The sequence below is a fragment of the Phyllobates terribilis genome, unplaced genomic scaffold (genome assembly GCF_046119375.1).
Source record: "Phyllobates terribilis strain yellow unplaced genomic scaffold, ASM4611937v1 Scaffold_4__5_contigs__length_816908805, whole genome shotgun sequence".
Taxonomy (NCBI): domain Eukaryota; kingdom Metazoa; phylum Chordata; class Amphibia; order Anura; family Dendrobatidae; genus Phyllobates; species Phyllobates terribilis.
In genome coordinates, this window is record NW_027362764.1 from 492,776,879 (window position 1) to 492,795,145 (window position 18,267).

At 41.8% G+C, this 18,267-nt stretch overlaps 1 protein-coding gene across 1 annotated transcript in view; it reads right to left on the minus strand.

Moving 5' to 3' along the window:
* Nucleotides 1-18,267, minus strand: part of ADTRP (androgen dependent TFPI regulating protein) — a 185,887-nt gene that overhangs the window by 48,772 nt on the left and 118,848 nt on the right. Inside the window, exon 3 of the mRNA XM_073676684.1 lies at nucleotides 8,809-8,910. Coding sequence (XP_073532785.1) covers nucleotides 8,809-8,910 — 102 coding nt within the window. The remainder of the gene's footprint in view (nucleotides 1-8,808; nucleotides 8,911-18,267) is intronic.

Sequence of the window (18,267 nt, forward strand, 5' to 3'; positions counted from 1 at the left end):
CACAAAACCAGCCCCCATTCAGGTCTGTCATCTGTCTCTGGAAATATAGGGGGTTCCACGTCACTGGTAGACCAAAGACTCTGGAAAAGTGTCACGGCTCCTACTTCCTCAAATAAAATTCAGTGAATTCTGTGCTCCCAAATACAAATCCTTCTGAGACCCACTGTGCCTAAACGACAGTAAGTTGCCATGTGTTTGGCATTATTGTAGTGTGGAGAGAGCACTTGACAATTTAAGGGGTGCGTATCGCCAGAAGCACAAACTGGGCACAATGTATGAGGGTGAAAAAAGAAAAGAATATGCAACACAAAGGGGATTCCTATGAAAGATTAAATAGGTAACTTTATTGATACATGAAAGACCAGAACAACAATTTTAAAAACATTTAAAAACCGAAAGGTGATATACACTCATTATATAGCTTATAATAAAGCTATAACACCCCAATCCACACAATAGAGCACAGTTAATAAATTAAGGCAACCTCTAATTGTAAAGCATCCTAGTAACCCGATGCATACACGCCGATAACCCAATTCCAGCACCTCTGGTTGTGCATATATGAACCTAGGTGCAGCACATACCAAAAAGGGGGCAAGTGACTCACTTGTCAAGTCATTAGCTTGTTTTTATGCAAAGAGTTGATTCCCATTTATTAGGTGGTGCCAGCCTTTAAAGCATTTCTACAATGTATGGAGGTGCTACAATATATTGGGGCACAATGTAAACTGGCATATTTGCAATTCTCCAGAAAAAAGCCTGGCGTGGGTGTTACAAAATAGTCACTGCAGCCGTAGATGAATTCAATGAGAGGTGTAATTTCTACAATGAGGTCACCTTTAGGGTTTTTCTGCTGTTCTGGCACCTTTGGGGCTCCGCAAATATCGCTTGCAAACTATTCTACCAAAATCTGTGCTCCAAAAGCCAAATAGCGCTTCTTCACAGCCCTGATGTGTGGCCTAACAGTAATTTCTGACGACATAAGGGGCATTATCGTGTTCGGGAGAAATTCCAAACTAAATTATGGTGTCCAGTTTCACCTATTAACTCTTATGTACATGACAAATTTGCAGCAAATACAAAAATTACATTTTTTACCACAAAAATGTCATATTTCCAAGTCTCAATGTTATAAAATTCTGTGAGGCACCTATGGGTTCAAAATACTTAATACACCCTTAGATGAATTCCTTAAGCAGTGAAGTTTTCAATATGGTGTCCCTTGGGGGATGGGGTTCTGCTGTTCTGAAACTCAGGGACTCAGTTAATGGAGCCCACAATCTATTAAAACAAAATCTGAGTTCTAAAAGCCAAGTAGCACTCCTTCCCATCCAACCCCTGCTGTGTGCACAAACAGTAGAAATTGCACAACATATTTTGGGGTCTATTTTCTCCTGTTACCCTTGTGAAAATAAAAATTTTGTGGATAAAAGTACATTTTTTATTCTCACGGCTCTACGTTATAAAATTCTATGAAGCACCTGGGGGTTCAAGGTGCTCACCACACATCTAGATACATTCCTTGAGGGGTCTAGTTTCCAAAATGGGGTCACTTGTGGGAGGTTTCCACTGTTTAGGCACATCATGGGGTCTCAAAACACGACATGGCGTCCGCTCTTGATTCCAGCCAGCACTGCATTCAAAAAGTCAAACGATGCTCCTTCCCTTCCGAGCACAAACAGTAGTTTTATCCCACATATGGGGTATCGGCGTACTCAGGAGAAATTGCACAACAGATTTTGGGGTCCATTTTCTCCTGTTACCCTTGTGAAAGTAATTTTTTTTAGTGAAAAAAAGTAAAATGTGCATTTTTTCCTTCCACATTGCTTTAGTGCCTGTGATGCACCTGAAGGGTTAATAAACTTCTTGAATGTGATTTTGAAGACTTTTAGGGGTGAAGTTTTTAGAATGTTGTCACTTTTGGGTATTTTCTGTCATATAGGTCCCCCAAAGTCACTTCAAATGAGATGTGGTCCCTAAAAAAATGGTTTTGTAAATTTTGTTGTAAAAATGAGAAATCGCAGGTCAACTTTTAACCCTTACAACTTCATAACAAAAAAAAATTGTTTCAAAAATTGTGCTGATGTAAGTTAGACACGTGGGAAACGTTATTTATGAACTATTTTGTGTGACATATCTCTCTGATTGAAGGGCATAAGATTTCAAAGCTTGAAAACTGCTAAATTTTCGCCAAATTTCCATTTTTTTCACAAATAAAAATGCAAGTGATATCGAAGAAATTTTACCACTATCATGAAGTACAATATGTCACAAAAAAACAATCTCAGAATTAGTGGGATCCGTTGAAGCGTTCCAGAGTTATTACCACATAAAGAGACACTGGTCAGAATTGTAAAATTTGGCTTGGTCATTAAGGACATAATTGGTTCAGTCACTAAGGAGTTAAAAATAAGGTGAATCAAGTTAAAGAATATTCTAAGATACTTTGTGTTTTAAAGAATGTGTCTGCATTACAGATGAGCGGATCAGGCACAGTTCAAATTTGACTGGTTGCGTGGTACCTCAGGACTCAGAAACCCCACTCAGTAACTTTATATGGTCTGCCTCTTCATGGCTGAGTTGCTGAGGTTCCTATATGTTTCCAAAGATGATAGTGTAAAATTTAGGAGGAAAGAAATTTCATGAACTGACTTGTTACAATGGTGGGATCCTATCACAGGACCACAATCGAATTCAATGAGCTCTTTACAAACATTTCTAAAGGCAGAATTCATAGTTAAGAGCTTTTTTGTGTCTAAGGGACTGAATGAAAAACATGATTTCATTTATTAAAACATGCTTCCCAATTCTTTTATCCAAATAGTGTATCTGATCTGATACTGATTTACAGTCTGGACTATATAGTGACATGCAAAAGTTTGTGAACCCCTGGTCAAACTTACTGTTATTGTGAACTGTTAAGCAAGTTGAAGATGAAATTTGACACACTTCCTTTGTATTTGAGGCAAACAAATAAGTATATATTTATATATATTTTTTTTTTCATCTTTTACATTTTAAAAATTACAAAAAGGAAAATAGGCTGATGCAAAAGTTTGGGCACCCTGCATGGTTAGTATCTAGTACTACTCCCTTTTGCAAGTATCACAGCTTGTAAACGCTTTTTGTAGCCAATCAAGAGTCTTTCAATTCTTGTTTGAGGGGTTTTCATCCATTCTTCCTTGGAAAATTCTTCCAGTTCTGTGAGATTCCTGGGTCGTCTTGCCTGCACTGCTATTTTGAGCCACAGATTTTCAATGATGTTCAGATCAGGGGACCGTGAGGGTCATTGTAAAACTTTCAGCTTGCGCCTTTTGAGGTAGTCTGTTGTGGACTTTGACGTGTGTTTAGGATCATTTGACATTTGTAGAAGCCATCCTCTTTTCAACTTCAGCTTTTTTACAGATGGTGTTTTGTTTGCATCAAGAGTTTTTGTAAATTTCATTGAATCCATTCTTCCCTCTGCCCGTGAAATAGTTCCCATGCCATTGACAGCAATACAACCTTAAAGCACGATTGATCCCCCCCCCTTGCTTAATGGTTGGAGAAATGTTCTTTTCCTGAAATTCTGTGCCCTTTTTATCCACACATACCTTTGGTTATTGTGGCCAAAGAGTTCTATTTTAACCTCATCAGTCCACATGGACTTGTTTCCAAAATGCATCAGACTTGTTTAGATGTTCGTTTGCATGCCTCTCAAGCTGAATTTTATGGTGAGGACGCAGGAGAGGTCTTTTTCTGATGACTCTTCCATGAAGGCCATATTTGTGCAGGTGTCTCTGAACAGTAGAACAATGTACCACAACTCCAGAGTCTGCTACATTTTTCTGAAGGTCTTTTGCAGTCAACTGGGGATTCTGATTTGCGCCTCTAGAAATCCTATGGGTAGTTCTCACTGAAGTTTTGCTTGGTCTTCCAGACTTTATCTTGACCTCCACTGTTCCTGTTAACTGCCATTTCTTAATTACATTTCGAACTGAGGAAAGGGCAACTTAAAGACGCTTTGCTATCTTCTTGTAACCTTCTCCTGCTTTGTAGGCTTCCACCATTTTCATTTTCAGAGTGCTAGGCCCATTGCTGCAGTTTTTTGGCACAAGGTTAAAGAAGGCTGGGTTTTTATAAAGCTGGGAAATTTGCATCACCTGGCGTTTCTTAATCAGGATAGTGAACAAGCCATAACCCTTTCAGACTCATTAAGGTCTGAAACCTTGGTCAAAGTTACCTGAGCACACAAATGTAAAAGTTTTGGCACCTGAGGACATCGGCCCATTTTCCTTTTTGTAATTCTTAAAAAGTAAAAAATTACAATATTTTCTTTTTTTTGCCTAAAATACAAAGGAAGTGTGTAATCTTTAACTTTAGCCCTTTTAGAGATGGTTTCATCTTCAAGTTGCTTAACTGTTCACAATAACAGTAATTTTGATCAGGGTTGCCCAAACTTTTACATGCCACTGTAGTCCAAACTTGCATTCTCAATTTTGCTGGCCTTTGGTCACTGTCGACAAATTTAACAATTATTAGCTTATCTGAGTTTGCTTTTTCTAGATTGCTGTATAGTGATGGGCGAACCAGTCACTGTTCGGGTTCAGCTAATATAGCCGAACACCCAACAGTTTTTTAAAAGCTCTGGTACCAGAACAGTACCCAAACATGGACCGAATGGGGGGACCCAAATTCACCCAAATTCACCTTTGCGTGACAGCGCAGGAAACACAGGCTCTGATCGGCGGTAATTGCATTACCGTGATCAGAGCGCTGTGGAATCATGCTGACAGGTGTCAGCACGATGCCACAGCTGTGACACTGACCCGCGGTAAAAAGCTTACCACGGGTCATAGGCGCCGGCTGATAGTACTACTACCATAATTAGCCGGCGTCTCCTGCCATTGGAAACAGCGAGCACAGGCACCGCTGGATGGGAGCAGTAGTCTCCCGTCCGCTGGCGCCTGTGCTGTGCTTAATGTTAAAAAAAAAGTTAAAATTAATAAAAAAAAATTAAATAAAACACATTATACTCACCTACAACTTGTCCCCGATGTTTGCTGCCCCTGCAAAAAATAACAAATAAAAAAACACCATATACTCACCTTATACCTAATCCCCAAAGCCCACAATCATCTGTAATAAAAGCAAAATAATAAACCAACCTCATCCATACCTTTTCGACGCAGTCCAAATAATGAGTGTCCCAGGAAGGTTCCATGAACAGAGCGGCAACATTGTATGTGACCGCTTTGTTCACTTGCCGGCAATACACTGACTCAGTTAGATCGTTGGCTTCAGCCGGAATGGGCGTGACAGTAAGTATGACTTAATTTAGAATATTAAAGGAATCCTGTCTTTATTTCAAATAAAATATTTTATTCTGGGTGTGGGTGTTTTTATTTTACATTTTACTTACACTATGGGGATAGTAATGGGGGCGTCTTATAGACGCCTCTCCATTACTAACCCGGGCATGATGTCAGCTGGCATTATAAGCTGACATCAACCCCAGCCCTATTACCCCACTGCCACCGCTACAGGGCAGTGGGTAGAGCAAGGCTAATTGCCAGAATTGGCGCATCCTTTGGATGCGCCATTTCTGGTGCGGCTTAGGGCTCCTGTTTCTAGTCTCGGAGGGGGCAAATATTCACCCGAATCACCAGAGCCCGAACAGTAACACAGACTTCCATAGGAAGTCCGTGTTCGGGGTCCAGGACCGAACAGTAGATGTTTGGTATGGATGCCGAATTTTACTGTTCAGGTTGGCCCAACACTATTGCTGCACAGTACTTAATGTAACTGCAGTGCATTAGGAAAGCAGGTTTGTGAATTAAACTCTAAAATATACTACAGGTTATGATTCAAGCGCAAAACAAACACAAAGAAAACCTCTAGGTCTCACTCATGGAACCTGTAAGGTGGCAAGGGTATCACTATATACAGTTCTGTGTGCACTGTATGTTCTGAGGTATGAATTTGCTACTTTAGAAGTAATTCTTTTATTGGAGAATATCTCTATAATACACGATCTGATAGAAAATCAGTTTGCCTCCCCAGGCACAAGAAGGTACAGAAGGTCTATCTCCGCCATATTATGGCTCTGTAAAACTAGGAGGTTGTAACGATTAGTAAATCAGTCATGTTCATTCATTCTTTCTTGTAAGAGTAGTAATTGGGTAGACCTCTAACAACCTCACTAAAAGTATTCATATCAAATTGGTTATTTTGGCGGCAGGTAGGGCTGTGATGGAGATTTATATATTGCACATTATCATCTCTTTCAGTTATTTCTCTTATATAGATGAATTTTCATATACAAAATCCCAATGATCTTGTTTATATCACTAGCTGAATATTCACAGCCTTCGAAAGCAGTCCTTCATCTGCCATTTGCGTAGTAGTAAAAAGATTTTCTCCAAATGTCACAATATGGAGATATAGCTGCAGACAATACGCACTCATTTGTCTTGGTAAAAGATATCTATTGAAAAGATAGACACAAGCAATCTCCATTAAATCTGAAAATCCTGGATTTGTGATAGCGTTTATCTAGTGCGGAGAAATTAAAAAGATTGAAGCTAAAATTGCACGTGCTTTCAGATGTAACAGTTTTAGTTCACTGCTTTTTCCATCCTTATAAAGCAGGGTTCCCCAACTCCAGTCCTCAAGGCCCACCAACAGGTCATGTTTTCAGGATTTCCTTAGTATTGCACAGGCAGTAATTCCATCACCTGCACAGGCAATAATTCCATCACCTGTGCAATACTAAGGAAATCCTGAAAACATGACCTGTTGGTGGGCCTTGAGGACTGGAGTTGGGGAACCCTGTTATAAAGAACTGACATTTTTCACAACGCACCTGACAAAATCTGCACTTTTGTCAAATTATGAGTCACAAAATCTGTACACTCTCAATGCTTCTGTCTTCCGAAGGCACTTCAGGCTGCACACCCTTTTCATGGTTTTTGGAAATAAGCCCACAAACGATTTCTGAATCTCATTCAGCAGGTTGATGGATAAACAAGACAAGTGTGAAGAGTAAAAGCTTATATGAGGGGGTGAAAACAAGATAAAGCCATAAACTTAAGAAAAATGTAGATGAGATCTGTCCTAATTCATTTAAATCATTAATAACCCATGTCTCCATAATTTTAAATGCTAATATATTTTGTTCATTCACTTTGCCCTTTGTTATTTGATAAAAATAAACTTTCATCACTTCTATTTAAAAATGCATTCTTACTTTGCAACATTTTTTTCATACCTGCCTAAAACATTATTAAATCATTATCTATAATATAATCGGCTAAGCGGTCTCTGTCTGAAGCCTTTATAGATTGCGCATGCGTGACGCGCAGTCTGGCTCCAGACAGAAGAACGCATGGTAAGAGGAGTGTATGGCGCCGGAGATCGCGGTATGCGAAGACACTGAATGCATACCGCGATCTCCGGTGCCATACTTACATACTTACCTGACCGGGAGGAGCATTGCCGTGGAGCCTCTCTCTTCGCCGGAGACCGGGTCAGGAGTGAGGCGTCGGATTGGCGCATGCGCATAGTGCTATCCAGCGCCATTTTACTGAAGACACATTTGCAGTGTGTCTTCAGCAAAATGACACCGGACAGCGCAGTGCTCCAGCGCCGCACTCCTCCCCCGGCCTACGGAAGAACAGGACACAGAAGCGCTGGAGTACAGAGAAGAAAGGTGAGTATAACTGTTTCTTTTTTTGTATGTGTGTACAGCGTGAAAGGGATGAGGGGTACCATACATACCAGGATTTTGGGGTGAGGGGACCATGCATAACAGGATTGTGGGGTGAGGGGACCACGCATACCAGGATTGGGGGGTGAGGGGACTACACATACCAGGATTGCGGGGTGAGGGGGATCATGCATACAGGATAGGGATGAGGAGTGCCATGCATACTAGGATGGGGGTGAGGGGTGCCATGCATACCAGGATGTGGGTGAGGGGCCCATGCATACCAGGATGAGTGATACCATGCATACCAGGATTGGGGGTGAGGAGTGCCATGCATACCAGGATTGGGGATGAGGGGTGTCATGCCTTCAAGAATTGGGGATGAGGGGTGCCATGCCTTCCAGGATTGGGGGTGAGGGGTGCCATGCATACCAGGATTGGGGGTGAGGGGTGCCATGCATACCAGGATAGGGTTGAAGGGTCCCATGCATACCAGGATGGGGATGAGGGGTGCCATGCATACCAGGATAGGATGGTGAGGACAGGAGGGGGGCAGCACATACCAGCATGGGAGACCATATAACAATAAAAATGCTTGCCACCCGGGCGTAGAACGGGTTCAATAGCTAGTTAAATATAAAGGGGCTATCCAGAATTTGTTCCAGAACCAACAACACCTAGACACATTCTTTGTGTGGAATTGCAGCTCAACCACACTCACTTGGTTGGGGACTAGCTGTAATACCAGGCACAATCCATGGACAAGAATGTTGCTGTTACAAGAAAAAGAAGGATTTTGTTTATAATCCTTGGCAGTCACTTCATTGGTCAGCTTTACGGCAGTCTCCCGTCTAGGGTAAGACCACTTGTATTAGTCTGTTATGGTTACAGGTGATCATATCTTCTGCTACTTTCTAATTCTTCCAGGTACAGAAGATCACTATACAGTTTTAGAAGTTAGGATAGATTTCTTGCAAAATTTTAATGTACGTTAGTAGGGTTAGGTGAGCACCAAAACCAACCGACCCCAGTCATGTTAGTCTACATATGACTCCATATGAATTACATTTTCGATTTTACTTGATGGGAATGGTAAAAAAAATGTAGAATTGTTTACTTACCACAGCATGATTAAGCCATTGTGGAATGACTTTATCCAGACCCTCAGGGTAAACCAACTGTCTGTCATAGGAATATAAAGCCCAAAAGGACAGAAACACAAACTGTAATGTAAGAGAAATAGTGAATGAGGTCTTTTTTACAGAAAAATGTATTTCTAAGTCAGTATATACTTCACTTACCATAAAGCAGTGGTCTCCAGCCTATGGCTTTCTAGCTGCTTTCCCACAGAAGTCCCCACAGAATCTAAAGGTTGTCGTTTTTCAACAACTGGAGAGGTACAATGTGGAGACCACTGCTTTGTATTATTATTTTACATCATGTCTTGGTCGGTTGTAGATGTCAAAAATAACAACTGTTCATTGTCAACTCACACCAATATAGACCCACTGACGCCTAATGTCAGAGTGTTATGTGCGATCAATCAAATTTCTGGTCAGCACTCATAGCTAGAAGACAGTGGTTCTCTATAATAAACGACGTCCCTCCAAACAATAGTGCATAATACAACAGCACTCACTTAACTCCTTAATGACCAGGCCATTTTCCGCTTTTGCGTTTTCATTTTTTGTTCCTCTTCTTCCTCAGAGCCATAACATTTTTATTTTTCAGTCAATATGGCCATGTGAGGTCTTGTTTTTTGTGGGACAAGTTGTACTTTTGAAAGACATCACTGGTTTTACTATTTTGTGTACTGGAAAAAGGGAAAAAATTCCAAGTGCTGTGAAATTGCAAAAAAGTGCAATTCCACAGTTGTTTTTTAGGTTTTGTTTTTACCATGTTCACTGAATGCTAAAACTGACCTGCCTTATTCTCCAGGTCATTCCGAGTTCGCAGATACCAAACATGTATAGGTTCTTTTTTATTTAAGTGGTGAAAAAAAATCCAGAGTTTGCTAAAAAAAAATAAAATGGTGCTCCTTCTCTTCTGAGCCCTGCCATAACCCCAACAAAAATAATATGACCAGATATAAGGTATTACTGCATTTAGAATAAATTGCTTCATAAATATTGGAGTCTATGTCCGCCTATTATTCTTTGTGAAAATTAAAAATTTGGGGCTAAAACAACATTTTTGTGTAAACAAAGTAATTTTTCATTTTCACATCCCAATGTTCCAAAATTCTGTGAAGCACCTGTGGGTTCAATATACTCACCACACCCCTAGATGAATTCATGTAGGGGTGTCGTTTTCAAAATTGGGTAATTTGTGTGGGGGATACTGCTTTTCTGGCAGTACAAGGGCTCTACAAATGAAGCATGGTGCCCGGAACCATACGAGCAAAATCTGTTTCTCAAAACGGCACTCCTTTTTTTTGGAGTTCACCTGTGTGCCCAAACTGTAGTTTTCCCCAACATACTCAAAAGAAATTGCACAACAAATTAAGTTATCCATTTTTCCTGTTACCATTGTGAAAATGAAAAATTTGGGGCTGAAGCAACATTTTTGGGGAAAAAATGTAATGTTTAATTTTCACAGATTCAAAATGCTCTAGATAAATTCCTTATAAATAGAGTCACTTGTGGGGCTTTCCACTGTTTAGGCACATCAACGGCTCTTCAAATGCAACATGGCATCCGCAGTCTATTCCTGCCAAATCTGCACCCCAAAAGTCAAATGGCTCTCCTTCCCTTCCGAACCCCATCATGCTCACAAACAGTAGTTTTTCACCACATATTGGGTATTGGCGTACTTAGGAGAAATGGTGCAACAGATTTTGGGGTCCAACTTCTCCTATTACCTTTGTAAAAATGAAAAATTTAGGGCTAAAGTAACACTTTTGTGGGAAAATTAAAATTTTAATTTTTTTCTTCCACATTGTTTTAATTACTGTGATGCACATAGGGGTTAATAAACTTCTTGAATGTGGTTTTGAGTACTTTGAGGGGTACATTTTTTTTTAAATGGTGTCACTTTTGGGTATTTTCTGTCACATAGGCCCGTCAAAGTCACTTCAAATGTGATCTGGTCCCTAAAAAAAATTGGTTTTGTAAATTTTGTTGGAAAAAATGAAAAATTTCTCATAAAATTTTAACAATTCTAACTTCCTAACAAAAAAATATGTTTAAAAAATGATGCTTATGTAAAGTAGACATGTGTCAAGTGTTATTTATTAACAATTTTGTGTGGCATAACTATTTGGTTTAACCACTTTGCGCCAGAGCCTGTTTTTGTCTTCGTGACCAGGCCAATTTTTTCAATTCTGACCACTGTCACTTTATGAAGTAATTACTCTGGAACGCTTCAACGGATTCCCCTGATTCTGAGACTGTTTTTTCGTGACATATTGTACTTCATGATAGTGGTAAAATTTATTCGATATCACTTGCGTTTATTTGTGAAAAAATCAGAAATTTGGCGAAAATTTAGAAAATTTTGCAATTTTCAAACTTTGAATCTTCATGCCCTTAAATCAGAGAGATGTGTCACACAAAATAGTTAATAAATAACATTTCCCACATGTCTACTTTACATCAGCACAATTTTGGAACCAACATTTTTTTTTGTTAGGAAGCTATAAGGGTTAAAAGTTGACCAGCGATTTCTAATTTTTCCAACAAAATTTACAAAAACATTTTTTTAGGGACCACATCTTATTTGAAGTGACTTTGAAGGGCCGTTATGACAGAAAATACCCAAAAGTGACACCATTCTAAAAACTGCACCCCTCAAGGTGCTCAAAACCACATTCAAGAAGTTTATTAACCCTTCAGGTGTTTCACGGGAATTTTTGGAATGTGGAAGAAAACAATGAACATTTAACTTTTTTTCACAAAAATGTTACTTTAGACCCAATTTTTTCATTTTCACAAGGGTAACAGGAAAAAATGGAATACACAATTTGTAGTGCAATTTCTCATTAGCGCGTTGATACCCCATATATGAGGGAAAACCACTGTTTGGGCACACTGCAGGGTTCGGAAGGGAAGGAGCGCCATTAGACTTTTTGAATGTAAAATTTGTTTGAATAATTAGCAGACGCCATGTTGCGTTTGGAGAGCTCCTGATGTGCCTAAACAGTGGAAACCCCCCACAAGTGACACCATTTTGGAATTTAGACCCCTTTATAATATTGAGCTGTAAAAATAAAATTTTCACATTTTTCCCACAACAAAAGTTTTTCATCCCTTAATTTTGCATTATCATAAGGGTAATAGGATAAATTGCACCATGAACTTTGTTGTTCAATTTCTCCTGAACATGCCGATACCCCATATGTAGAGGAAAACTACTGTTTGGGCGCACGGCAGGGTTAGGAAGGGAAGGAGCGCCATTTGACTTTTTGAATGTAAAATTTGTTTGAATAATTAGCGGACGCCATGTCGCATGTGGGGAGCCCCTAATGTGCACAAAAAGTGGAAACCCCCCACAAGTGACACCATTTTGGAATTTAGACCCCTTAGGGAACTTATATAGATGTGTGGTGAGCACCTTGCACCCCCAGGTGCTTCACAGAAGTTTATAATATTAAGCCATAAAAATAAAATTTTCACATTTTTCCCACAAAAAATGTTTTTCATCCCCTAATTTTGCATTATCATAAGGGTAACAGGATAAATTGCACCATGAAATTTGTTGTGCAATTTCTCCTGAGTACGCCGATACCCCATATGTGGGGGAAAACCACTGCTTTGGTGTACAGCAGGGTTCGGAAGAAAAAGGAGCGCTATGTTGGCTGGGATAGGTTGCAGACACCATGTCACATTTGAAGAGTCGCTGACATGCCGAAATAGCAGAAACACCCACAAGTGACCCCATATTTTAAACTACACCTCTCAAGGAATTCATCTAGGGAAGTAGTGAGTATTTTTTCATTTTTAAATTTATACCATTGGGCAGTGAAGGAAACATAATTGTATTTTTACCACAAAAAAATGTTTTACCCTCAGATTTTACATTTTCACACAGGGCAATGGGTAAAAATGGTGCCGAAATGTGTCACACAATTTCTTCTAAAAGTGGCAATACCCCATATGTGGCAGTATCGTACCGCTTAGCCATACGGCGAGATCTGGGAGGGACGGAGCGCTATTTGACAATTGGAGAACAAATTATTGTAGAATAGGCATTTGGATTTGGGAGCACAACATTTCAGAATTTCTTTTGGAGGGAAGGGCCATTTCGCTTTCCAGAGCCTTTCTGCTACCAGTAACTTGGAAGTCCCTTATATTTTTAACAGATAACGGACCTGAATGGGGACTAGCTTTTTTTGAGGACTGAGTTGAAGCTTTTATTGGGAACATTTTACGTAACATTTATCCGGCGCTCTAGGTTGAGCACTTACATTGGGGGTTTCCATCTAAATTTCCAAGTGATGTAATTCAGATGAAACCCCTGCAGGATCCATTCACTATAATGAGGCAGCAGAGTTACTCTGGACTCCGTCTGGCCTCTGTTTAGCGGTGTCCTTTTTTTCAGAAGTGCACAAAACTGTGGCCAACCGCACTTTTATGCACATCTAAAAAAACTGACAACGTGGGATCACAGGCCAGATGGCATCTACAGTGGCCTATATCTGCCTCATTACAGGGAATCTTCCGTCATGCATTCCGTCTGAATCACGTATTTCAGAGATTTACATGGAAACTCTGGTGTAAGTGCTCAGCGCAGAGCGCAGGATAAATGTGAGCAGAGCCTTACTGCGATCTTTGGACGACATAATAAACAAATCAGTAGCAGGTGAAGAATTGGTTTTATTTATTTTTTACGCCGTTCCTCGTGCGGTATAAGTGATGAGATTACTTTATTCTTCGAGTCGGTGCGATTACAGAGATACCAGATTTATATCGGGTTTTTATGACTGACAGCTGTCACACACTAAAAGACGCTTTTTTTTGCAAAATCTAGTTTTTGCATCGCCATATTTTGAGAGCTATAATTTTTCCATATTTCGGCCGACAGAGTCATGTGACAGCTTGTTTTTTGCGGGACGAGTTGACATTTTTATTGGTACCATTTTTGGGTACTTGACATTTTTTGATCGCTTTCTAATCCGTTTTTTGGGAGGTAAAATTAACAAAAACCAAACAATTCAGGAATTGTTTTTTGAGGGTTTTTTTATGCCGTTTTGCGTGTGGTAAAAGTGATAAGGCAGCGTTATTCTTCGGGTCAGTACGTTTACAGCGATACTACACTTACTGTATATTTTTTTATGTTTTGGTGCTTTTACACAATAAAACAATTTTATAGAAAAAATATTTTTTTTGCATCGCTTTATTCTGAGAGCTATAACTTTTTTATTTTTCGGCTGATGGAGCTGTATGGCGGCTTTTTTTTTGCAGAACAAGATGACGTTTTCAGCTGTACCATTTTTATTTCCATTTTGCTTTTTGATCGCATTTTCTTCCACTTTTTGTTTGGCGATATGATGAAAAAGCATAGTTTTTTGCTCCGTTTTTTATTTATTTTTATTACGGTGTGCACAGAAGGAGTTAATTAGTGTGACAGTTTTATAGATCGGGTTGTTTTGGACGCGGCGATACCAAATATGTGTACTTTTTTTGTTTTTGAATAAATATACGGATTTCTTGGTTTAATATTTTATTTATTTATTTTGTGATTTTTTTTAACAATATGGGACATTAATTTTTATTTTTCTAGTCACTGTTCTCATGCAATGTAATAGACATTGCATGAGAACTTTGCTAACAGTTTCACACTGTCTGTCTCCTGCTGGACTCAGCTGCAGGCTGAGCTCAGCAGGACACCATATATGGCAGATCTGGAGGCGGTCATGTGACCTCCAGCTGCCATAACAACGGCAGGTCCTGGAAGACATCAGGGGGCCGTCGGAGAGGTAAGTGGACGACCCCCTCTCCTCTCACTATCTTCTATATGCCGCGATCACTATAGATCGCGGCATATAGAAGATAGCAAAGGGTTAACATCATTGGGACCTGATCCAATCAGGTCCCGATGATGTCCCCTGTCAGAGCTGTCGCTCTGAACTGCAACCGCAGCACTTGCAGGACCCTGGGGGTCCTGAGGGCTGCGGGACCACCGACCGTTCATAAACGTCGGCGCTGCACAGAGCCCAGGCAGCGCCGACGTTTACGTACAGTGGGCGGTCGGGAAGCGGTTAAGGGCATAAAAATTTTAAATTTTAAAATTGCAAAATCTAATTTCTTCACAAATTTTCAATATTTTTACAAAAAAATGCAAATCAGATAGATGAAATCATTACTAACATGCAGCCCAATATGTCATGAAAAATACATATTCAGAGTCACTCAGATATGTTGAAGTAATCCAAAGTTATTACCACATAAAGTGACACTCATAATGTAATGTAATGTTTGTATCTTTTTATCGAGATACATGAACTTTCATTTGTATGTCATTGTCGGGAAACGACTCCGGACAGCGGGAAACTTCTGGAAATGGCGGGAGACTTCTTTTTAAGGTACATGTGCAGTTTTCTTCAGGCACGCAATACCCGCTTGTGGCGGGTTGGTAATGATCCTGCCGACTACGCCAAAGTTGACGCGCCCCCTGGGCCTGTGTTGTGCAGGGGAACCCGGAACCGGATCGCTGAGATGCTGGGGGTTGTAGTTCTCCGTGGCGGTGACCCGGTCCGTGCCCAGGGTGGTCAAACCAGTGGCAGTCTATTTGTATTGGAATAAGTGTCCGACTCCGCCACCCGTGGATTGCGGTCAGTGGGGACCGCCGCTGCGCTGCAGACCGCTGAGGCTGATGTTGTTTGCGCAGCCGAGTATGGGATAACTCCCCACGGGAGGAGTATGGCCTCAGGGCAGCTGATGTGGATGATGGTGGTAGTGATGGTGTGAGTGTCCCAGTACTGATGGTGCTGGTGCGGCGATGAAACACAGAGACTTGTAATTGCAGTTTCCAAAGCTTTACTCACGGTTGTTATTCAGGTCAATGCTGCAGGCGATGACTGCCCAAGCCGTGCTGCGTCCACCAGGTGAGGGACTCGGTCAACTCCCAGGCAATTCCAGAGCGTGGTTCAGAGCTCCCCTCTCTTCCTTTCTACTGGCCGTCCCCACCAGTGACCCACCTTTGTCCAGCTTCCTCGGGCCTTCTGTTGGCGAAACCTCTCCCGGTTTCCCTGACCCTATGCGGTATGCCTTTCTGGTGGATGTAGTGAGGGGTCGCACCAAGATGTGGTCACAACTTCCGGTTTTGGCTGAGGATTAGTCGCCTCCACCAATTTGGGTTCCGGTACCCTATTCTGCCAACCCTTCACCCAGTATCTCCTCTGGGCATATGGGGTTCCTTCTGCCTTCGTGTCTCTGGGCCTTTCTCTGTGTTCTTTGCTTCCTTTCTCCTCTGTTCCAGTTCCTTTCTTATCTTCCTTTCTGTTCCTCCTCCTCTCTCTCTCTGCTGCTTCTGGCCTCCACTCCAGGCCTGCCTCTGGAGCTGGGCCCAGACTGAGCCACAGCTCCCTGTCAGCCCTCTCTGGCTGAGCTCCTCTCCTCTTCTCCTCCTGCCTGAACTGAACACTGATCTAAGATGGTGCCCACCTTTTATACCTTCTTCTGACACCCGAGCCCAGGTGACTAGCAACCAATGGGCTCCTACCTATGCCCAGAGACCCACCCCTATCTGCTCCTACACCACTGGGTTTTCCACCCCCCTCCCCACTCCAGCCAGGAACAGAAGCTGTCGTGCCTGCACTCTGTCTAGTGGGAGCACCGTTGGTCTGTTCCTCGGAAATGGGGTGTGTGTGGTGCATGCAGCTTACTGAGTCCTGGTCCACACTCCATCCTTACCCGGGAGTGGAATATCACACCTCTGGTTTGAGGTGCAATACCCCTGTAGCAGCCGAGCCCTCGGGGTGCTACACATACATAATGCTTGTTCAATGCAACAGTTATCTAAAAGGATGAGGCAGTAATAAACTATCCCTGTCTTCTCTATTGGGAATTCAGCTGTGTCTGAAAATTGCATGCAGCTTCTTTACTTTGTAGTGACGTGTAAGAACTTCACTGCAGAGGAAAACACCAAGAAATTTAAAGTATAGGAATGGTCCCAAAGTAGTTTAAATAATGGGAGTTAGCTGTCAAAATAGTGGCAAAAAAACAAATAGTCTCTAGAAAGAGATCTACTGACAGCTGGAGAATAATTTTTTTTAAAATGTGTAATTAATATGTACCGTATTTTGCGGATTATAAGACACACCGGATTATAAAACGCACCCCAAATTTTGGGGTGCAAAATAGGAAAAAATGTTTCGTTTTTTTTTTTAAATAAAATGGTGCGCCTTATAATCCTTTTCACTTGGGGGGCAGCGGTGGTGGAGCGGAGGTCACACATACCAGAGATTGGCGGCGGAGGCAGGAGCCAGGCGATGCTGCGGGTCCCGTCCTCAGACGTCGGCGATGAGCCGAGGTTGGTGTTGGCTGCGGCGGTGGCGGGGAGATGCTGCAGGCCCCGATAGTGGTCGGGCGATGCTGCGGCCCCGTCCTCAGAAGCTGGCGGTGAGCGGAGGTAGTCTCCCGAGATCTCGATCTGCGCATGCTCCGACGGCCATGTTTCCGAGGCACAGCGCTATGTATGGGATAGGGAACCTTTTCTCTGCTCACGGCCGGCTTCTGAGGACGGGGCTGCAGCATCACCCCACCACCATCGGGGCCCGCAGCAAAGCCCCGCTACCGTCACAGCCGCCACCAACTTCTGGGACCCCGAACCGTTGCCGCACCCCCCAGGTAAAACCGTAAGTTCGCATTATAAGACACACGCCCTTTTTCTTCCCAAATTTTGGGGGAAAAAAGTGCATCTTATAATCCGCAAAATACGGTAATTTTCAGATTATAAGTGCTCTCTAACCCCTTGTACCCTGCACCATAAATGTACCAATGGATTGGACTTAAAGCAAAGAGCCATACATTTGGGAGCGAGGAAGTGCAGTCAAAACCAGGGGAGGAGTCCTGAGGAGATAATTTGCATATTCCCACTGCATTTTGGGGTAAGTGAAGAGTCTCCGCGAGCTCAAAGAACACTGGATTTTGGCTGTTGGAGCTGAAAAGAGGACATCGGTAAACCAGGGGAGGAGTCCTGAGGAGATAATTTGCATATTCCCACTGCATTTTGGGGTAAGTGAAGAGTCTCCGCGAGCTCAAAGAACACTGGATTTTGGCTGTTGGAGCTGAAAAGAGGACATCGGTAAACCAGGGGAGGAGTCCTGAGGAGATAATTTGCATATTCCCACTGCATTTTGGGGTAAGTGAAGAGTCTCCGCGAGCTCAAAGAACACTGGATTTTGGCTGTTGGAGCTGAAAAGAGGACATCGGTAAACCAGGGGAGGAGTCCTGAGGAGATAATTTGCATATTCCCACTGCATTTTGGGGTAAGTGAAGAGTCTCCGCGAGCTCAAAGAACACTGGATTTTGGCTGTTGGAGCTGAAAAGAGGACATCGGTAAACCGCGCGCCGGTTGAAGCTTTTTTTTTAAGCTTTTTTCACTGTTTTCAGAACATTAACAATAAGAACATGGAAGAG